Source organism: Phycodurus eques, chromosome 3, assembly GCF_024500275.1.
Source record: "Phycodurus eques isolate BA_2022a chromosome 3, UOR_Pequ_1.1, whole genome shotgun sequence".
NCBI lineage: Eukaryota > Metazoa > Chordata > Actinopteri > Syngnathiformes > Syngnathidae > Phycodurus > Phycodurus eques.
Window position 1 is genome coordinate 17,122,683 of NC_084527.1, and position 24,545 is coordinate 17,147,227.

General features: G+C 39.1%; 1 protein-coding gene across 2 annotated transcripts in view; it reads left to right on the top strand.

The window, feature by feature from the left end:
• The first annotated feature begins 1,202 nt into the window (after nt 1–1,202).
• LOC133400069 (EGF-like repeat and discoidin I-like domain-containing protein 3) overlaps nt 1,203–24,545 on the top strand; it is a 109,061-nt gene continuing 85,718 nt past the window's right edge. For both annotated transcript variants that reach the window (XM_061672283.1, XM_061672285.1), the window contains exon 1: nt 1,203–1,509. In XM_061672283.1, the coding sequence (XP_061528267.1) occupies nt 1,446–1,509 (64 nt within the window). In that variant the 5' untranslated portion in view covers nt 1,203–1,445. The remainder of the gene's footprint in view (nt 1,510–24,545) is intronic.

The following is a 24,545-nucleotide window of genomic DNA, read 5'->3' on the forward strand; positions in this document are numbered from 1 at the left end:
CATTGGAGAATAGTTAAGATTAAACTGGCTGTGATGAAAGCTCTTCACTGGGAAGTTAACATTTTTGTACTTTCAAAATAAATGTTTATTTGAAATTACAGAGGAAACCCCTAAAGGAAATCTCCTAATGGTGCTCCTACATGGGTCAATATCAAGGTCTCCTATCCCGCCCCATCAAATTTCTACTACTCACTGCACAAATTACAAAAACATGCAGTGGTGTAAATTATACTTGTCCTGAGACAAAATGTAACTATAGCTCCACAAATGCTTATTATTTACAATACCAAGTAGCACTTGATTCGTTCTTGTGAACGAACAGCTCGCGAAGGAAACGACACTACAAAAGTCGCCTCGCAACATATCTGCAACCTTGATACGAAAACCTTTTTAGCCATCTCGGGGAAGAGAAAAAAAAATAAGCTCCGTGACTTACCAGAAATGACATCATCTAGCTAATTGAGCTGACCATGGGTAGACCTAAGTCCTCGCTTGTCTTTTTCAATGTTTTCATCTGTAATGGAGTGTGTCGCTCAAATCGCTCAGCTGTTACCCCCTCCCCCCCAAAAAAGACATTAATATCAGGTTCTTCTAAAGGTATATAGCTAAGTTTGTTCTCAACCACTTAGCATAGCAACTAACACAGCTATCATGTAATCTTGAACAAAAACTCTAACACTAGCATGGATTTGCAACCTTGTAATTAGAGTAATACTAATATCAAATCCAGACTCAAATACAGAATTCTTTATTGAATTGGAATAGATATAGCTTGTGATATTTTTTTTTAATTTATATTTTCAGGTGACTGTGTATCTGTCACAGGGTCCCGCAAGCAAAATATGGTCTGGCAAATAAAATAACTCATGAAAAGTGCACTGTTGATGGCTGAGCTGGAGGAATTAAATCGGAGGATGATTTAGTACCTGTTTGTTTTTTTTCTTTCAAACATAACAAAAATGGTTCAGGTTTTCCCCAAAATGTTGGTGCCTCAATTGTCTTCCAATTCTGGAATGACCCAAATTATATGGCATACTTCTAAATGTCAATTCGCACATGAGGAACACCGAAGACAATATTAAAAAGAACGTTCTTTTTTTTCTCCCCCAAACCTTTATTTTGGCAGGCACGACCGGAAGAGCGTGCCATCCTAGCTTGTCTACCTCGACGGATGCCCTGGCGAGTTGCGCGCGGCACGCACCTCTGGCTCCACTCACTGCGGTAGAAGCGAGCTAAGCGGGCACCAGTCAACGTCGACCCACTTGTTCCGGCGTGACCAGTCCACTTCAGCACCGAGGAGGACTTCATCAAACAGGACATATTTATCCTCTCCAGTACTCTGCTTGGGGGTGACGAAGGGACAACTTTTGGTGTATCTCGTCGTGTTTGTATTTCCTTCTTTTCCATCTTTAACGAAGAAGCACGCCTCTTCTCGTGGTGAGAGGATGGGACCGCTCCTCCTCTCCATCGCCCTGTGCGTGAGCGCCGCTGTCCCGCAGCATGTGATAGGTGAGTGCGGGGAAAGCCTTCCACTTGACATCGCATTAAGTGAAAAGTACCCAGTTGTGTTTTGAGCGTCAACAGCAATTGTGCATGTATCCTGTGCGCAATTGGAATAAGACCGCGTTGACCCATGCCTATAAATCCTATTTCCTCTCGTTATTTTGAATTCAGTTCCCTATAAGCAAAATGTTAACCCTATGTCCGTTATTTACCTGGCATGGGACTTTTGGAATGCATAGTTTAGGTTGAATGCACTCTCATGCTGGCTTTGGTGGTGCCAATGGATAACAAACAAGCTGATCAGACAGAGAGACGTCACTTTTAATTCCCCCTCAAAGAGAATAACCCGAGGGCTAAAAGATAAGGGCTGTTCTGTCTGCCCAAATTGAGACCTTCTTAACCTGGTGCCTTTTACAATGACCGGAGGACAAGTGGAATACCAACAATTGTTCTTATTCATCAGCATTCACACATTCTTCACCCAAAAACTGTAAATCCATTATTATTATTTAGCTAATTTTCTCGGTTCTTCTCCTTCCACGTGACCATCAATTCAATTCCTACGTCAACATATTCACCTCGTTCAGGACACCCAGGCAACTACTTCCCACATTTCCCAAATTCCCGTTTGTGCCGGAATTCCAAAAACACACATTAAACAAAAACGTTCCCCATTTCTCCAGTTCCAACTTCAAGCTGTTCAGCTCATTCAGAACATCTTAGTACAATTACCTCCTCGTTCCATGTACGTTTGTTGATCATTTCAAACCATTCCAACTTCAAACTGTTACGCTAATTCAAATTTCATTTAATAATTTAATGTAATTCAAATTTAATCAATCCTTGGAACTGTACCCATCTCTACAGTTTCGCACACTCTCACAATAAAATTCCAAAATTAAGACATGATGCATATTTACCACCTCCTTCCACATTTCTCACCAATTCAAAGCATTCCAGCTTCACACAATTATGCTACTTCAGCACATTTTGGGAACAGTTAGTTTTCACAGAATTCCCACATTTTCATCATAAAATTGCAAAATCGAGATCATATTCTACATATTTACTGCCACTTTCCACATTTCTGCAACAATTTAATCAATTTCAGGTCTCACATTATACTATTTAAACATTTCAATGTAAGCCACAGAATTTCAGTTTGTTAGTTTTTTAGCATTCACATGCATTTTATTTGATTTTTTTTTCACAGAGATTGCATTCTGCAGTCAGTTATACAATATTCACCTGGAGATTAAACATCCGCCTCCATCTTTGCCCTCCAGTTGTGGGGTGACGGAACGATGTAAGCGTTTCTAGAGTGTATATTTATCAGTCAGAGTCAGGGTAAGCCTACCTGTGGGATTTTGGTGTAGAAACAAGCAGTGTAACCCTCCAAGGAAGTGGGTCACGACAGCCTCTCTGTCTGTGCACATTTAGCAACATGCGCGCCTCGGGAGTCACAGACGTCATACAGGCTGAGTTCCGGAGGCTCGCTAAGCCTCTCAGTGTCAGCTGTGTGGCCGACTCATGTAATAAAGGCAGCGATGTTGACTTAATGCGATACAAATACAAGCCCAATTAAACATTATCGTCCTCGGTCGAATCTGAGTGAAATGCATCTACAGACAGGAGCTGATTTGAGGAGTCAGAGGTAAAGTCGTTTCCATCTAACTCGTCATGAGAATGTTGTCTTCTAATTTAGAGTTCCAAGCAGAATCCTACCACATGAAACTGGGGCTCATTTGGGATTCTCTCTGTTGACTCCCTCTGTTGCACATGCTTCATTCTTTGCTTGAGGTGGAAAGCGTCCTCTGAGAGACCGACGCTAGCAAACACCCTTTGGAGGCTATCATAAAGTGTCTCTGTCCACCAGAACAAATTGATAGCGTGGAAGCGTTTGCCTTCAGGTAAAACAGACTGCATTGTTTCAAGGGAGCATCGCAATACATCTCTTTCCCTGCTTGGTTACTGGTGATGAGTCGCGCACATATTTTGGCATCCCAGCTGTCCAGCTGCACAAGGCAGCGCATGACTGCACCCATGGGCCCCCGGTCCACGAATGCAAATATGCTTTTGTGCTTGTTTTAGTTTTAATTAATATCATGCATCTTGTTTCCGGGTTCTCTCCTTTTATAATGGCTCTGAATTAGAGTCTCTTAGGCAAATGGACGGCCATCTGGCGAGGCAATGTTGTGGTTGTTTGTTACTGGTGAGTCATGACAAGTATTGTACTGTTGGTCACTTTCCGTGTTGCTTAAGCATCCATTAGCCAATGGAAACTTGTTAAACACAATGAAAATTTTTTTGGTGATGATTATGGTTTTAGATGGGCAAAATCAGTTGCAGCTCTTGGTCACATTTTAAAATTGGAGAAACAGACACAAAACTATAGACTAGACTTCTATGGCTAGCAGCACCACACAGAATACATTCACCCATTTGATAGCCATTCTTCACACTTATAAGCCCAACTGACAAAATACTATAAATTATGATTTGTAGAACTTTATAGTGGGAAAGGGTCATATTTTTTAAATTGGGCCTTGGGTAGCATGGGCTGGTATCAGGCGGGGCCGGTGATTGAACCCCGGTCTTCAGAACTGTGAGGCAGACGCTCTAACCAGTCAAATCACCGTGCCACCGGTTGAATAATTGTGAGTGGGGAAAAAAATAAAAATAAATATATATATATATATATATATATATATATATTAATAATGGGTATCCCGGTATTGCAATTCTAAATCACGGTATTACATCTCTAAATTGGGTAAAATTAATGGGTATCACGGTATTACATCTCTAAAATGCATTCTTTTGAAATATTTGGTTAAATAACCACTTTACCCAATTGAACACAGTTTGTAGACACATTAGTAAACATGATTAGAACATAGGTGCATTTAAAAAAAAATAAAAAAATGTATTAGAACAGCAAGTCTTTCTCAGAAAATTAGTAGCTATTACTCTGTTTTTCTCTGCAGAAGCAAACTGATGTTAGCCAAGCTAGTTATCTGCCTCGGAAGCGAGTCGATAGTATTTATTTCACCAATTGTAGACACGCTAACTCAGGTGGTTGCAATTCATTTTGTGACAGGGGTAGGGGGTCATGTCGCTTTGCCTGCACTGACAACCAAAAAAAAAAAAATCTCTCATACCGCTGATGGAAAGGATTAGTGATTTTAAAACTGTGACTTTTTAAAACCTTGGAACCGGTAACTGGCCTATGCCTAGTCCTTGGTTATACTTGAAGTTCCCACCATGACGAAAAAAAGCTGGCTGATGGCTTTAATGGATGCTTGTGATAGCAATATTTTGCAAAGCTCATTATATTTAAGCTCGTGAAGGTTAAAGTTTAAGCACAGGTGACTTTGGATAACAATGGCTTGCGGCCGACCTCTCCAGTGTCCTTCACTCCGCTTTTAAATGTCATGGTCTTCAATCAGTTGGGAGAGTCACGCCACTGTCAAGATCCCCTGCCATGACAATCAAAAGGAGTCAAAGTCACTCATTGGAGGACAAGTCATGCTTGATGGTTGATCAGAATTTATGAGTCAATCTTCATAACTCTCTCTCATCGGTGGTCAGTGGCTTCGCTTTTGTTCGCAGAAGTTGATTCCCATTAGAATTTGAAGGAGATTTTATTTGTCTGTGGTGCTGACAAGTTAATGGATACAGTGCTATTTGTCTCAGGTCTCTGTTGTCCTACCCACATTTCAAGCTTGACTGATTAGAAGGACAGTAGAGGGACAGTTATGGAGGCTTCAATGACACATGCTGAGGAAGACTTTTATCAACAAACTTTAATAGGCCCTGAGAGGAGCATGGCTGAAATTCGGTGTTTGAGGCAGAATTAGGGTTGCAGAATTCTGGGAATCTTCACAGTGGGAAACTTTCCATGGGAACGAACAGGAAATCATGGGAATAAACCAGGAATCTGCAAAACTGAATTTTGGCTCTAAAAAGGGAACTTTAATATAGGCAGGGAACATATATTTTCGTACAATTCTGACTAAAACAAACAGATTTCATGTGAGTACAGTGGTACTTTGACTTAATAATGCCCCAACTTATGGGGTTTTCAAGTTTTTGTGTTGCGAGCCAAAATTTAAGGTATGAACAAGCTTGAGTCAGATATGCCACTGCTCGAGTGAAGTGAAAAAAAATATACCAAAATATAAAAATAAAAATGATACCTTCCATTAAATTAACCTCAGTTCTCGGGTAATTCCTATAAGCTCCCATTAATTTCCATAAATGCCAATAAGAAATATTTCAAAATTTCGCCAATTTAAATTTCAGGAACCTCGTTTAATGTGCGTCCTGTCTCAGACGCATAAAATTAGCAGGCACGCATAAAATACGATCAATCTGTGTCTTCGGACGCATGGCTTAGTACGCTGGCATGGTGCTGGAAATCCGGCGTATGATTATTATTTTTTTGGACGAGACAGGAGTCTAGAGTGTGACTAATTTGGTTGCATATGTGCCCACATTTCTGAAAGGTGCAGCAAAAAACAAACAAACAAACAAACAAAAACAGAGGGTGCGTACAGGTGCCGAGGCATTTTAGGAAGAAAAAAACATTTCCACAACTTGAAAGCAGACACACGATGGGTTTCATGATCGTGGTCTCTAAATCAATCAGAGATAGTGAAGAGCGGGGACCCTATGTCTGATTGGCCGTTTGTGTGTGTGTGTGTGTGTGTGCACGTGCGCATGCGCATGAAAATCAAATTCAGGCGCTCGGGTACATGAAGTTTTCTGACGGCGAGCCGGTAGGTGCACAGTTTATGGAATTTATGGAATTAGTTCCAAAGCCTAACGCCACCGTGACGATGTGGGAACATTTTGGATTCAAGCCAGGTGAACGCGACCATCCCGCTGGCGCCAACGAGCTGGTATGTCGAATTTGTATGAAGTCTGAACAAAGACAACACAACTTAACACCTCAAAGTGACAAAATCAATTTCAAACACAACAATCCCACCTAATTTCTTCAACTGGGAACAAAAAACACAGTGGGATATCTCGTTTCCCATCAGCTTGCAATTATAGAACCCTTTGCCCAACAATGCAAATACAAATGTGAATATGGGGCACGTATGCTCACATTATATATAGTATACCGTTACTATTATAAAAAGATTTAGCTATTGAACATGTTGCCAAAGCAGCGTTAAAAGAAAGGCTGCATGCTTTTAAAAAGAAGTACACAGCTTCAATCAAAATAGGTTGCTTTGATCTACTTTTGCTGTCCTTAATGTTTCTAATTGGCACTTTTCTTAACCAACTGGAAACTTGATTAGCTGTATATTGGCTGTTAAGGCATTAATGACTGTTTATACCTCTGTGCCAAATTTGAATATTAGTAGAAGTGCAATTTTTGGGAACAGAGCCTTGAGTCTGTTTTATTTATTTATTACGATATTTTATTTATTGTTCTACATCACAATGTCAATGTCAGACAACATGATCATTACTATATAATCATATTCATTAATAAATTATGGTCTCAATATTTGTTACGTTAATGTATTTTTTCCATCATTTTGTAGTCAGATCGTGTATTCTAATCAGTCAGGTCAAACCAACATTACAACATGACAGAAATAACGGGTGCTAACATACTGTAATTATATTACTTTATTTTTAATTAAATTACTTCACCCACACCGAAACTTTAGAGCATGATTCGACAGAACGTCGGCATGTTTACGTCCAACCGTTCGTGCTACCGCTAGCTTGCTAGGCTATATAACATCTTATTGCCTGCTTGTGAGCCGTATCGTTTTAAAAGTATGTGAACATACCTCAAGCAAGCCTTAAACGAACGTCCTCTCCTGTCCTGAGCACCAGTGACCACCAACACACGTTTTTCCCCATTTTGTCCTCATAATATAGTCGGTGCGATCCACTCTTGTTGTCGTCGCCACGGTAACGAGTGTCTGTGCTTCCTTGCTAAAGCTGCTGCCTATGCGACCCGTAACAAGGTCCCTTTTTTATCATGCCGCACTTCTCTTATCCTAAGTTATCGGGAGTGCCGACAATGAGTCTTGAATATTGAGCAAGCGGCAAGTTTTAGAAACTGAAATTCAACTGAGAAGTCTTCTCAATCATTGGAGAAACACTCAATTATGGCAAAGTGTATTTTGCAGAAGGGTTATTTGGGGTAATGGCATAAGGCAGATGTTGTTCATTGCAGTTTGACGTGCAATTTATTAAATCAGACTATCTTCAGCACAGATGTTACAGATTACCCTTGGCTTGTATAAAGCCTTACAAGGACAAAGAGAGGAAGGGAGCTTGAAAAGTCAATTAAATGAAAGACAACTACTCATATTCAAGCTTGAAATAAAAGAATCACCGTGTCCACTGAGTTATCACACACCATTATCACATAAAGTCCAAGGGTTCCAACAAGCTATGGGAATCATTAAATGCAGGTATAAAAGGTGGTGGTGGGGGATAAAAGGGCTAACTGGATTATCACATGGTAACTGTCGCTCTATTAAATTAAACACACATCGTAGTGGAGTGAGGTGAGGGCAGGACTTGCTCAACCCCGCCAGACTCGCCACTCACCTTTTAAAGAAATTATCTTTTTTTGAAATGAGTGTTCCATTTGTTTGTTTTCTGATTGTGACAGAAATTCATGTGCAGTGAAAAAAGATGGAGAGATAGGTTGACTATATATTAACGTGCGTCTTAGACTACTAATACGTCATTGAACAAAATCCTTAGCGCTCTATTACTACTCATGACCCAGTTTCCCCCCCCCCCCACCCCCCCCCAATTATACATGTTCCTAATTTCTCTTTTTAAAGAGCATTTTTTCAAGAATATCTCATACCTGAGTCGCTGATGGTGTAATGGTACACTCGCCTGACTTTGGTGCAGGCAACGTGCGTCCAGTTCCCACTCAGTGACGGTGTGAATGTGAGTGCGGATGGTTGTCCGTGTCTATATGTCCCCTGCGACTGACTGGCGACCAGTTCAGGGTGTAGTCCGCCTTTCGCCTGAAGTCTGCTACGATAGGCTTCAGCGCCCCGCGACCCTAACCAGGATAAGCGGTGTTGAAAATGGATGGATGGATCTCAGACCTGGAAATATACCATCACCTTACTAAGTTTTAAATCTGTCACTCCAGTCAAATTAATCTGAGCGAGTTATCATCAAACAACTGACAACAAAAGCTATTTTGGATTTCGTGCTGCAGTTTTCGTCTCACCAGAATTTCTCCCTCACATTTAATGAGTCTGTATTTTTTTACATTTACGTAAATACAAGGTTTTTAAAGCTACCAATGGAAGCATTTGGGGGTCGGCTCATTGAACAGAGTTACAGTGTTGCATTGGCTAGCAGAAGAACACCCTCTAAAATCTTGACTATAAGTGATTTGGTTAAAGAGAGGATTAAGGCACAAACAAGTGGGTTTTCAGCATTTACATTTGTAAAAACTGAACACATTTAGTATTTTTTCATGTATTTGGTGCTGTTTATACCCCGGTTGAATAGGACTATTGACACGTATAATGGATGTTCTGTTAAATTACACAACTTTCATGGCATTTGGTCGAGTGCAAACCTCCACCAAGGACATCCATCCATTTTTTTTTATTGCTCATCCTCTTAAGTGTCACTGGGAAAAAGCCAGAACCCGTGACTATGAGGCAGACATGCTAACCACTTTCCCAACAAATCTGTTTTGGATCAGCACCAGAAGTGTAGATATAGTTCCAGTGGCTCCTAATCATGTTTGTTAATGGGTCATACAGAAACTACACATTAAGGGCCCTATTTTCATGAATGGCATCAATAAAAGGGTTTGGAGAGGACCTGACGGACATTCGACAATATAGAACTAAAAGTTTGCACTTACAAAACAGGAAAATATTACAATTATCACAGAGCTAGCATTGCTTAATTAGCACTGAATCTAACAGAGATACACAATAGAAAGTACTACATACAGTATGATTGCTGGATGGATCGATATCAAACGAGCGAACCCAAGAATGTCCGTTGTTATTATGAATATGGGTCCCACATATGTCATACTCACCCCGAGACAGAGTCATAAACACATATCAAAATCATGAAAGAGCCAACCTAATTTGATAGTATTCATCATGTTGAACATATTCTTCATCATCCCACCAGGCTAGTCTGCCAGTACGAATTATTTATCACTTTTTGAGGTGTGTAAAATAATTTCCATAATGAACCTGTGGCATCCAGGATACTGCAGACACTGGCAGAATCACACCGAAGGACGTGGTGAATGCCTTGCTTGTTAATCTTGTAGCACACTTTGAAGCGCTGAAGTTTCAAAAGGTTTAATGCAGAGAAAATCATGGGATCTTTCTGTCTTTGTCGTCCATGCTCCCTTTGTCAAAAAATTATGGTGGATGAAATAGTGTGTTCTCATGGGAAGTTTGAAGATTCATGCAGTGTAATTAATACAAATTGAATTTTTTTTTTGTTTAATTGAAAATGTTTAGACTTTTGAATACTGTGCTGTGAAAATCAATGGCCACTTTTTGTGGTAAATTGCCAGTATGGTATTCAGAGCACCATATTAGCTACATGTTATCTTCTGAAATGAGCTGTTCTCTGACTTGATCATGTGCATGGATCTCTTAAAGGGACATTGATTCTGCAGAAAGAAAGACCAGTTATGAAAGCATTACAGTGATGGTCAAAATCTCAGGTCACGGTTAAAGCAAACACTGTTGCCAACAGTATTCTGCCTTTGCTGGATTCTCTGTAAAAAGCATAGGCAGGATTTTATGTTATGGCTCTTACTATATGTGTCTATTTTGAGGGACCTCTGTAAAAGGGCTTTGCTAGTTGTCACACGTGTACACACTTGGATGCTCTCTTTGCATTTCACATCCATGGATGGTTCAGTCACAGTGTCCATTGATGTGACAAAATGTCCCTTTTTTCATAGACTGAGTCACATGGAAAGCATGACAACATGCCAAGAAGCAAACACAGTCACATAAACTTTCCTTTATGCACTCAAACAATTACAATTGAGAAGAAGTAGTTACTTTAATTTGAATTTTATTGTTACATAACTTTATTATGTTCGGTCACATAAAGCAAATAAGTTCAAATTAAGGGCATCTCACACTTTTATTGTTTTGTGTTCAACTAACAATACAATCGTGAAACTGGTAAGCCATATAATATGGTTTAAGGCAGTGTTTCTTAACCTTGTTGGAGGGACGGAAACCCGCAAGTTTCATACGGAGTGCACGGAACCCTTCCTAAGTTGAAAAATAAAACGTGTTTTATTTCAAATTCAAAACAGGTATATATTTTATTGTCTGTGTCGATTTTCAGTCATCCAGGTCATGCACAAAATGAACCACGCATCAGTTGCACACAAAATCACTGTGTTAAAAGAACAAAACCAACAAAACATGAATTTCACACAACAAACTAACAAAAAATTCAATTCAATGAAAATTTACTGCAAGTGAATGTGAATTTTTCTGTTCCCATTCCCCTCGGTAAGTGCCACTCTCATATCAGAGGAATGGACTTCGTTGTTAAAATTCACAACAAAGTCTGTTCCTTTGTTATTTCTACAATCCTCGAAAAGGGTTCATTGGTAAGAGTACATATTTTAGGCTGGTTTTCATTACTGGATGCGCTGTCTGACGGCACAGCAATGCTACTCAAGTCAAATGTATTGTTGAAATGTTGTTAAATAACGATAGTTTAAAAAAGAACAAAGCATTTCAACTCGAGGCGCAGCGCCACAATGGTAAACGGCAATTTTGACGCTCCCTTGCGTTTTGAACAGCATGGACAACCCATTCAAAATGCAGTGTAAAAAGGCTTTTACGGATAAAGCACGCACACACGCGGTGTGTGTCGAGTCCTCTGTCGAACCCTTGCGACTGCCTCACCGAACCCCTGGGTTCGATTGAACCCAGGTTAAGAACCACTTGTTTAAGGTCAACACTTTTTTTATTGTGTGCTGTTGACTACCATGTGAATTTGTGATATGATTTCCAATTAACTCTTTGTTGTTTCCCTATATCTGGTCATATGTAGCAGCACTTCTATCCCAGCCTCTTTAAACTTCTTCTGGGAAACTACAGTGCATGTGGGAGATCTTGTTTTGTAGAGAGGTACAAACGATGGGAGGTCTCCAAGTTTGTAATGAGACTAAAAAGGCTCTCCTGGCTCACGAACAAACTAGGGCATCTGTAATGAGCTTGGGGGGTGGAGGTTGGAGAGCTTGGATATAGAGAGACGTGTTGTGAACTTGAACATTGCCACAAGCTGTAACTTCAACTCTATGCTTTTAAAATAGATTGAGAAGGAGCTGTGTCAATCAGAATGTGTATATCGATAGGTTTTATTGATCCATTGATCTTTTTTTTTTTTGCTTGTCCTCATTAGGGTCTCAGGGAGCTGGAGCCTATTCTTGGGTATGCTCTGGAACAGTCACCAGTTAACCTGTGTCAATAAGTTTTTCCAACCTAATCAATAAAATGTACTACTGATTGCTTGAAATCGTAGTACTGTGAAATATGGTGTTAACATCAAAGAGTTTTAATGCAAATTTCTGTCAGCATGTGATTTGCAAAGTGCCAGGATTCAGACTCACTTTGTGATGTATTTTTAGTTGCAATGTTATTCTTCTGAGAGATAGGAACTCATTGATATTGTTCTCAATTTTTAGGTGTACCTAAACTGACATTAAAAAATAGCACCAGGGGAAATTACATCACTCCTGTTTAAAAATTGAGGGTGCATGTCTATTTGATGTATTTATTAGGTTTTTTACATTAAGCGTGGATGGTCCTGACACGGGATTACAAAAAACAAACCAACAAAAACAGTACATCAGCCCATGCACACAGAGCGGAATATTTCATTGAAAAACCTAATGAAATACGGATATTACTTAATGTTTTGACCATGTGGATAGCAGCAAATCGATGATGCACATTATACAAAGGTAGAAGGGTTCAACTGGGGCCGGGAAGCATGTCCACCTCCCAGGCCCAGATTTATTTCAAATCCATAAAATCCAAAATATTTGGGATTTTGTTCTGAGATTTTTAGAGGGTCAACTGGGCATAATTAGAGATGTCGACATAAATTTTGCTGACGATTGATCACAGTTTTGTGACATTAAACAGCGTTAATCTTTTTCACATTAAGCGTAGCCTGTCCTGACACGGGATAAAAAAAAAACAGTACATCAGCCCATGCACACAGAGCGGAATATTTCATTGAAAAACCTAATGAAATACAGATATTACTTAATGTTTTGACCATATGGATAGCAGCAAATCGATGATGCACATTATACATAGGTAGAAGGGTTTCCTGATTTTTGGGCATGCGCATTATACTCAAGGGTGCATTATACATGAGAAATTACGGTAAGTGCCATCTGAAGTTAGCCAGCTCAAAACTGAACTTTGTATTGGGGTTAAATAGCTTTTTGAGTTTATAATTTAGACTCCTTGTGGACTTCATTGTCCTTACTACAAATGCTTTATAGCCACACCTCAGAAATCCTCTTCTATTTTCTTCTGGTTGCATAAAATTTGGGAATTTTACATAGTCACGGACCCCTTGGGAGATGTATCCCAGCAAGTACAGTATACAGTATGTGGTAGTTTCATTTACTGTTGCAAAAGGAGTGGTCTTAAACGGTTGCATATTTTAATTCAATATTTCTTCCACAGAGTACTTAGACTTTCAGCGGGACTTCGAGAGAAGAATACCTCAGGCTTGGGGTGAAAGATTCTCGTACTTTGAAGGCTGTGGCTTGTGGATTTTGTGGCAACAAAACTTGTTTTCATGACAGATACTCTTGAGGAAGAAGAAGAGGACTTTGTGTGAGAAAGCTTGTGAGGTGAGGATGATGCAGGACGCTATCTCTGAATACAAATTGGCCAAAGCTGAACCATGGCATGATGATTATGGGAATTGATTCTGTACCTGACACAATTAATGTTTTTTTGGACATATTCAAAGCATAAGTCTTGTTCTCTGGCTGTTGAAGCAGTACCTACGTATTATATTAACGTCTCTTAATCTAACCAGAAAATGGCTGAGAGAAATCTGGTTTGGTGCCCCTGCAAAAGAATTCTGGAAACTCCTGGCCATAATTGCAATGTGGGCTGTGGACGACTGATCGATCAATAATTATACCAGTTCATTATCGCAGCGAGCCATTCCATCTCAATTCTGGAGGAACACATTGTATGCCCTAAGAAATGATTAAATTATGTTATATGGCTAGCACGAGCTAACCCCATTTTGGAACTAATGGTTTTAGGTCCTCTTATGGGTCACAAGATGGTGTAATGGGTGGTGCAGTAAAATCAACACAAATGCTATGTCCTCATATAACTGATGTTATGTTTCAAATGCAAAACATCAGTGGACACTAATTGCTGGTCATCCAACAACTTCTGTAATAAGGCCGGATATTTAAAGGAACAACTGGCTTCACAGGGTACATCTGAGCTGTCTTTCATCTTCAACTTGTAATTAAGACCTGGATATCTCTTTTAAAAGCTCCTTAATGGCCAGTATGTTCTCTGTCATCAATGAGTGATACATCTTCATAAGCTGATTTTTAAGTCCGACCCAATCTCTTATTGATGTAATGGCAATTTTTGATACCATTATTTAGACTGCATATTCATTTAATCTTTAATCAAACTGTTCCTCCCATCAGTGGTGGTCCTGGACCGAATGGCGTCCTCTGCGACGCCCCTAGATTGCACCCCCACCCCCCAAGTCTTCACCAAACATTCTCACTCCTCCTCGAAGCCAAAGCAAGCACATTCCCCTGAGCTATTACATCCAATTAGGAAGACTGAGAGTTTCACCCCCTCCTGTTTCTTCTAACACTAACAATGTGGAATACATTGGAGGAAGTCGGATTTCTCTTCTATTCTTAGGGGAAAGATAAACAGTACACATTTGGAAAGGAAACAAAGATCATCTCGCTTTCAAATTTGGAATCTTCCTTTTGCTGATCAACACTCACAATTGGAAGACTGACTTGTTAAGTGTGACCATTTTTTGTTTTTGTTGCTAACGATGTTACAAATATTAAAGTATCATTTTAAGATAAGGAATACATAGCATATGAGAATTTCTCATGTGTCTAAAATGGATTTACTAGCGGAAACAGGAGGTAGCCATATATAAATGGCGTTCCAGAACCTCTTCAAACCTGATAGTTGGTAGATGATAGCATACAGCCAATCTTAAATCTTAAATAAAAAAGAGCAGTTTTATGCTACACTTTAATTAAATTCTGGTTCCACTGGCCCACCAAACATTTCAGTCTTCTGGCTTTGACCAACTGTTCAATGGTAATTTATAGGAAAGTGTTGTTTACAGGTTAAATTTTGCTGATCCTTAAACAAATATTTTTGTATCTTGACGTATTGGATGCAACATACTTAAGTTGTCTCAGGATCAATCGGCGTAATCGTGTTACTCCAATTACCAGATCAAATATTGCATTTTATTGACCAGTATGAATGTCGTCAATTTGTCAACTTGAGTATTCTTGATGTAGCCTTCTGGAGGATACAGTACGTGCAATCAATACTGACCCAAATAGATGCAGTGTACTGTTTGCAAGCATGGTCTGGCACTTTAAGGAGAACTTTAAAAACATCTGATTACATGATTGTGTGTCTCTGGCTTTGAATGCATCAGTACATTATCATAAGTTTTTTCTCAGTATCATCAGATTGTTTTGTCTTACTTATTTCCTTGAAGGAACAATGTTATGTTATGGATTTAGTTGTACTTTTGCGCTCTTTAACGCAACAAAAGCATTCAGAAAGTAAACCCTATTGTTTCACGTCAGATCAAATAGTTTTGATCAAAACAAAAATATTACGATGATGCGTTTAGCCTACAGCATTCTGGATTGATTCTGAGTCTTCGTTACATTTCTGAGGTTTAGTGTTCAAATGTAGGTTCCGCTCTTCCAGTGCGGAGATTCAAGTTTCTCCGCAAGAGTTTTTCTCTGGGTACATGCATGTTTGGTTCATGGAATACAGCAAATCCCCACACGTTTCTTATTTTGCTATTCACAAATTCACCTATTTGCATTTTTTTTCCTGTGGAACCTATTCTCAGTTATTTTCTGAAAAAAAGTCAGTTGTTTTTTTGTGCTCTTTCTGTATTTAGTGCTCGTTCTGTAACGCTCTAAGATGAGGCAAAAGTCCTGGCTGATAGAAAAGCAGTAGTGGTGTAAAGGAAGTACATTGAAGTGATACATCTTGACTGAGAAACTAAGATCTCTGTATACCAGGGAGGAGCTAAGTTAAACCTGGGTGGTGAATGGAGGTTACAAACAGTCTCGTATTGCCTGACAATTGTTATTTTTATTTTTGCAACAGGTGACATAAATGCACAAGTCCAGTAGATTATTTTTCAAAATCAAATCATCTAGTGATTTATTTTCTTCATCAGAAGAACGGTTGACAGTTTGTTTAAAGTGCATGAGGAGGTGTGTCTTGTGTGTCCTCCAAAAACATGGACATATTTCAACGCCCTTAATAGCGTTGCAAACCCATACGGTGGACAAGCGGCTGTTGTGACCTTAGATATAAAAAGAAGACCAGAGACGCCATTTGGCGTGCCTATGTGGCGGCCATCTTGGCAGGGGTATTCTTCCCATCAAAGGAAATACGTGGACATTGAAATTAAGTCATAAGATGCTAATTTCTCAACCGATTTTCATCAAGTTGACTTTTTTGTCAATGTCAATCAATCAATCAATCAATACAGAACATTTGGAAAAAAAAGCCCCAAAAATATTTTTACCTGTGCAAAGTTATTTGCAGGTTCCCTTGTGATTGCAACATAGTATAATTTTAAAATCTTTGAATTGATTTTTGTGAAGAAATGCACAAAATGAATTCTAGCTTTTAATGTTCGTTTGATGTTCAGCAGTTTTATGCCATCTTTGAATACTATTTTTATGCATGAAAGCCCTTTCCACTGGACAAAAATTACAATCTATCTATCACTATATCAATATCTATAACTGGAGGAGACTGTGAAATACAGTACAGGGACACAGAACTAAATCTGGACAAATGGCCACTGTGCTAACTCCGGCATTTTTACACAAATGCAAACAAACACACACACACACATGCACACACACACACACAGACACAAATAAATAAATAAATAAAGTTGCAGCTCTTGTCAGAATAAAGTAGTATGATATTCTAAAATTCGTGAGATCAGTGAGTCCGAAAATTCGGACTCACTGATCACTTTTCAACGCACACTTGAATCACAATTCGAGTCTCCACCGATTCATGTGCAGCCTTATTGTCTATACTATGTGCACTCTGATTGGTTGGCAACAAGTCCAGGGTGTACCCTGTTCAGCTGAGAAAAAAACTAATGAGGACAAGCACCATAGAAAATAGTTTGGCCTCGTGAATTTTGTAGTACTGTGCTATTGTGCAAATTCTCCAGAAAGTTATGAAACATTATTTACGGCTGCTGTATTGTTGCACATCTCTGTTGGTAATTGAATCATTCACAGTGCCTGTGAATGTCTGGCGACTGGCGGAAAAATGGATGACATTTTTTAGGATCAGGCAACTTTATGTTAAAATAGCTGCCAACTGAATTTTCTAAAAAGCTGAAAAGGTTTCAGACATGATGTCCCCACTGAACTGTTCTGACATGGATGGATAAGCTATTCACATTCAAGATGGTGTTGATAAAAAGGGATACTGTGCATCATTCACTTAGTTAGAGTAGCATCAACAATTTATTTCTAATTATTGTTGGTATTGTTTGTGTGTGTGAGTCATTTCACAGTCAGCCACCCACTCCAAACCAAGATTTAATGTTAATAAGCACTGCCATGATGAAACAAACACCACTAAGGGTGACATTATGTGGGAGATGGATGTGCACTGAGCATCTGCTGGGGATTCTTTGCGTGTGTGTTGGTTTTGGACATAAAAGTGACAATTGTCACTGCGATATGGCACATGCACACATTGCCGTATGTGCGCCGTTGCACTTAACTAAACCCTCAATAGATGCAGACTCACTTCGACACAATGAGTTTCTGACTAGTAAATCCCATAGAAAAAAAACCATGTAAACACAATGAAAATAACCCCCCAAATTTTTATTATTATTTTTTTAATACATAATTCCAGATGAGCTACTGCTGCCCATTGAGGACAGGCTGTATAGAGAATGGCTAGATTATTTTAAACTGCAGACAATTTAAATAGTCTGCGCCTGAGTCATATTACAGACTTTGTAGAGTAAAAGCCAATATCAATATATATTTATTTATACATTTAATTGTTTTTATCAAGACTTTCTTTGTGATAGTATAACATTATTTCCTTTCTGATACTGCAGCTGCCTTTCATTTATACTTTGTATATGGGTTAACTGAGGTTGCAGATGAAAATAAAAATTAAACCTGTTCAAGTAAAACTTGAAACAGTGATTCATTAATTAAAATCAGTCTTATTCAGGCAAAATAAATAAATAATTGCATCTCCCACACAATACCCAATACAGTGGTGCTTTGAGATACGTGTGACCCGACGGATTTACGAGTTTTTCGCAATGCGTGCCATCATTCGGCTGCTTTTTTCCTTTGACTTGTAAGCAAAAAAGAATGCTGTATGGTGACAGTGAAATCAACTCACTTCACAATAAGCGGATTTTTTTCCCTCACAAATGAGGCTTCAAGATATTTAATGCCACTCACAGTTGAAGTTTGCTGTCAAACTAAACATAATACAGAGATAAATGTGTATTTAAATCATATATCTCAAATATCTATCTTTAAAGTCTGCTAACTTAATGCTAACAAATAATGGGAAATGACGGGCTAAAGAGTAGCATCAACAATGCAACACATGGAGATGGATAATATGGCAATACTCACAGGCATATATTCTTTAGCCTCTGCTAAGAACAGTTCATGTTGACTTATTGAGGAGCTTAGACTGTCTGCATGTACATACAGTACTGTTTATCTGTATTACACTCCCCCAGGTGGCCAAGGTGTGCGCATCAGAAGGAGCAGCACAATGTTCATTGCATTTAAACTGTGGCAAATTTGGTTTTATTTCTTTACATTCTGTTTAATTATGTCATAAATGTATGACTTTTATAAACTACAACATTAAACTGTACTATTTATGAAAAAACAACAACATTACAAACATATTTGTTGATTTTTTTTGGGAGGCTGAAAGGGATTAATGGCATTTCCATTCAATTCAATGGTAAAAGCTGATTTGAGTATTTTGAGTTACAAGTGTGGTCACACAAATTAAACTTGTATATCTCAAGGCACCACTGCACGTGAAAGCAGATATTCTTGTATCCAAACCAGATTTGGGTTTTGGATTTAGCAAAAGACATACTTCAGCATACAACATGCTGCCTCATTGGGCTCACACGTCGCAAAGAAATTTGTGAAACTCTGACAAAAGTTTTACTGCTTTAGATTCAGAAGAAGCGAGTCTTGACAGACACAAAAAGGATTTGTCAGCCCCAGTGAGTGCTGTCACAACTGCCACCATTAGCAGTGGCAGCCAACTGTCAGTCTTCGTGCCACACTGGTAAATGGGTGTACAATCCGTTATTCGGATTGTTTTCGACTTTGTCATGTGGTGACTGGCCATGAAGGTGCAAGTGATGAGCTTTATGGAGTCTGTTTGTCAAGTGATTATCAATATAACAACAATCCAGTAATCAGTGAAGGGTTCATCACCTATATTCCTACTACAGTGAAACCTTGAAAGTTGAATGTCCCTGAGGTTGTCCATTTAGTATAAAATGCGCATCAAAAGAGTTCACGGCCAGTCCATCCCGGCCTGCAATTCCGGAATATAGTGCCGATTTAGCTTGATCGCTGTGCAAATTAGCCAGGTGAGTAGTCACCCAGTTTTTTCCTATGGGAATAATTGTTTAATTGTACATTTAAAAAAAAATTGAGGTGTCAAGGAACAGAATGTCGTAGACCTTATAAATTCCACCAGAGTTTGTAAACTTGGTGTGGATGAGCATCACCCAAGCCTGCAAAACCCTAGATGCAACAAGTGTCTTTAAACGCCTGCGCATGTTTTAACACCAGGCAAGTGTTTCCCATCCCCCTCATCAAGTCCACTGCTGACGTGCAATTGTACCACGGGGATATTTTGCAGGGTTTTGTACACCTTGGAAGACCTATCAGCACCATGCTGGACAGACTGGCTGGTCCCATTTAGATTATGGATGTTATTACTGCCTTGTAGCGCTCAGACTGATTAAACCAAAATGTCCCAGAATGGAGTCTTAACATGCTTCAGAGAAGACCTCGTCGAGAGAAGCAGGGCTACTCATTTAAATAAGGCATCTCTTTCTTTGTCGCACATATTTATTAAGCACAATGTATGTTCATGTGTTTTAAAAAATAGAGCTATACGTAAGAGATAATGTAACATCCAGTGCAATGTTGATGACATATTCAATTTAGATGTCACAGAGACAGGATTGTAACCCGAAAAGATCCCTTAGGAAACTCTGATTTACTAAAGGTTTTTGTGTGAAAAAATGGGTACAAACTTGTTTGCTCATGCAAACTGGTGTGGAAGCTGATCTGCTAACCGAGCGCACCTGGGTTTGCGTCTGACAAACGGACAAAAATTGCAGCTCATTTCATTTTTTATGCGTTTCTACCCTAAATAAGAAGTGGAGTAGATGGAAATAAATTAATTGATCACACTGTGTGATTTATCAAACCTGAGACAAATTGCGATGGCTGATTTTGCCTCTTTAAATATCACATCTGAAAGTCAGGTGTAAATTGGTAGCACTGTGCGTATAACCATGACTGCAGTTTTTGTGGCGAGGAGGCTATTAGGGAAAAATTGACAGGGAGAACGAATCTTTTCCGCTGGTGAAAACATTTTTTGAAATGCAGGGGAAAAAAATTATTGGAACATATCGCATACAGTATTCAGCAATGCAATTGTGTAGCTTCTAGCCAGTTACTAGTGGGAGTCGAGCCATAAAAAAAAAAAAAAAAATTCCTTTCAACTATGCATTTCCTTGCGGCATGTGATAATTGATGCTGGCCTCTCACTGTGCTTTGTATTGAACCAAGTTTTAAATACAATGTAACGCAGGTTAGGCAGACACTGTACATTCAATTCCCACACACTTGGAACAGGTCAAATAAAAAAAATAAAAAAACATAACTTTTTTTACAGTTGCTGTCTTCCCCAAAATTACCAGGATTTGTTCCACGTGACCGACCCATTGGCCTGCGCGGCTCCTGTGCGTCACTTGACGTGCGCACGGCAAAAATTGTTGCTGCGCGTAGAATGCCGCGGAGCTCATCTTTCGTGATTGGTCCGTTTAATCACATGCTGTGATGACGTACTCAGCGTTCCCCTTGGTTTCCCAATTGCGCCACAATCTAAGTAGATCACATCTAACTCATTTGGTAGAGTGAAGATGCAATTTAGTGCCCACCATTTATGATATTAGTGAATCAGGTCCTAAGTGTCATCTTGAATGATCTGCAAAGGACCAGTAATTTATCTCTTGTGGAGACACATTGTGTCCCGACATCTTAAATTATGTGATGATGAGGCTGCTCTTTTAGTTTATTTGTTGATTTGTGATTTACTGTTATCTTTATAACTGTAAGGAAAGCAGTGAAAGCTGAAATACTATCCATAACTGTACCTCCATGTACTCAGTCTATTTTTCCATGATATTAAGTCAATGTGAAATAAGTCATGCGATGCACTCATCATTAAAATAATCTGCATTTCAGGTCAAATAATGGGTGGTTCACTGTGTGAAACCTTTTTATGTATGCTTGTGATTCACCACTTAAAATACTGGGATAAAGGGATTAAGCCAACATGAATTTAAGTCTCCTCTGTGCTTCTATTTATGTGTGGGGGTGAAAAAGTCATTTGCACGCCGAGCTGTATTTATATTAGTTTTGTCTTCGTGAACATGTAGCTGAAGTGTTTTGCGTGTGTTCGTCCTCTTCAGCTCTCCGGTAAGAAAGGAGGAAATGTCAGAGAGAAAACTTCACTGAGAAAACTGTGGAATTTCTTTCTGGGGGAAAAATACAAATATGCCAGACGTATGAGAATTTGGGAAAGTGCTGAGCTTTTGGCTTTGTGACTTCCATTCAAGCGGTCTCTCAAATTTAAATTGTCGTGATAGACCTATTAGTCCCAATAGCATCTACTTGAGTTATTTTCCAAATGAGATTTTAACTACTCATATAAAGGTGGTGGACTTAAAATGTTTGTTTCACATTAACCATCCACTGGTACAGCCAGATCGCCCAAACTGGATTTGCAATACAAAAGCCCTCTGAGAACATTGTGTGAAACAAGCTGTTTGGTCTGTCAAGAGGAGTAATGTTACTCCACTGACATACAGTATAATAGGGAATGCCATTGGATTTTTCTGCAATAGTGTAAGCGATATAGGAGATGTATGGATGGTTCTAGCTGCTTGAGCTGCTGCCATCAATAATGATCTCCCAGGCTTCTACCGTGGGAGGTTGTCTATGTTTCCTGATTAGTAGTCAATGCTCTGGATGGAAACATCGACCTCCATTTGAATCATACTTTAATTATACAAGTATGGACATTAGCACTATCATTAGTTGGCGATAAATGGTTGATGTTGCCATTGCAACATGATAGCACTATGTGTTTTATCCAGACATAATGTACATGTGAAGTTCCATGAAGCACACAACATGATCGTTTTTTTTTTTAAATGGAGATCTCGTCAGTGAAGGCAGTCCTATCTGTCATCCCATTTGTCAGACTCCCTTGTTCTTTCACATCTACGTCCAGTGTTCTGGCCCATTTTTGGGGCAATTTTGCAAGTGATGATGGATATAGAGGACTGTGGTAATGATGGTAAATGAGCCAAATGGAGTGGTGCCGAGCCAGTCAGCCGGTACAGCGAGTGAGCTCGTGTGCCATAGGGGTTAATCCGATATTGGCGCAGCATGATAGCTACATATTAGTACAATGCCTCAACCAGGACATAGGATAATTGCTTGGTGTGAATGAGTGGATGGGTAGTTTGGAAGGATTTTTAACCTGACAGGAAGCAGGTGTGCCCCTCTTTTTAAACTGCACATTCTCAGATTGCATGCGGACTGTTACTACCCATATGTGAGTGCATATTGCAATTATTGTTGGCTCAGTACAGTCAGATCACTGCATACTGTAACATACGTAGCAGAGATGCTAAATTTTCCTTCTTCCCCTCCTGCCCCCTTCACATCTCCGCAACAGCAGATGGTGAGGAACCAAATTCAGCAGGTGGGAGATTTTTATGCTTGATAACGTGATTTCCATTGTTGTGTCTTGCGCGCATGCTGTGCCGTACAGGGAGTTTCTAAGTCTTGGCTGAGTGTCGTCCTTCCTTTATGTTACTCTTATCGTCTCACTCATCTGGCCTGGTTGTAACAATTGGTAATTCAATTCACGAGGTAGCCTTCTTTAAATTGCCTCTTATAGTATAGCTATTCTTTTGTCTGTGATGTGAGCATGTCTTGACTCTTTCAGAGTTTTGTCTTATTTCCGACTATAGTTTTTTCTTTAAAGTTGTTGGTGTGCTAATGTTGTCTTTCCAATCCAGGAAAAAAGTATTCCTCTAACGCAAAACCTTATTTGTTATGTATTCATGTATCAAGAGAGCATGATGCCTTGCTTCCTTAAATGCCGCCCATTAGCTCTACACAGCAATACCGAGTACTGTTGGAGTTTCTGTCTTAGGAAAGCAATGACACATAAACTTCCTTTATTATAATGTAAACAAATGCAATGTTGGTTAAATGAATAAAAAATAAGTACATAACAACATTTTGACATTCATTAAACGTATACAAGAAATAAACAAATTACAATTAACAATAATAAAATAAATATATTTGTTGTTTAGGTCCATTGTTTTTAAAAAGGCTCGAAATAACGTATTTTCTAAGTTTTGCCAATCAGTGCATGCAATAATAATGCAATAATATAATAGTTATTCAGACAAATAAAGACATTTTTTTTTTTCTCTTTTGTGAAGATTTGTTCACTATGCCAAACTGCTGCTTGTTGTGAAGTGAGCTTCGTTGAGTTCACTGCCATCGTACAGCGCTCATATCAGAACTTTTTGCTCGCAAGTCATAGCAAAAAATCTGCCAAATAACACTTGTATATCGAAAAACTGAGTCGGGTCACTCGTATCAAAAGGCACGACTGAATACTGTAATATACTGATGTCAGTTGGAAACTCCGATTTCAAATCTTAACAAATGAATATTAAAAAAATTCAAATCTAAATAAACACATTTGGTCCTTATTAGTGCAATAGCATTCGATACTACAGGCAATGTCTAAAGGTTTCCGGGTTTCATTTGACAGGCAGAAATGAGAACAGCAGGAGAAACTATTATCATACTTCATATCGACCCAAATTAGGTGTGACTTGCGACCACTGACCTGGAACTGGACTTGAAGAGAAAATAGGACAGTATGAAGAGGAAAGTCACATATGAGACCACACAGCTTGTCATTGCTCATGACACAATTTTGCATATTGTCTGTCGTCATGATGTGTCTAATCTGCATATTTTATTGCACCCTTGTCTAGCTGAAGGGAATATTTGTGCGAATACAGTATTTGTTAGTTTCTTTGGGGACTTTGTACCTGAGACTGTATGTAGTACATGAGCCTCATCCTTCGCCATCCAAACCACATTCACATTTGCATTGAAACTCAAGGGTAGACGGAAGAAAATGTGCTTAGTCTGCTAAACATAGAAGAGTATCGTCTTTCATTTTGTTGTCAATCTAGAGCAATACAACTGATAAATTGGCTCTATTTCATCTCAATGAACCACCGATGGAACCTTTTTTTATGTTATTCTATGTTAGAATGCATACTCACCATATTACAAATAGAACATTCCTTATTACTGTGACCCACTTTGA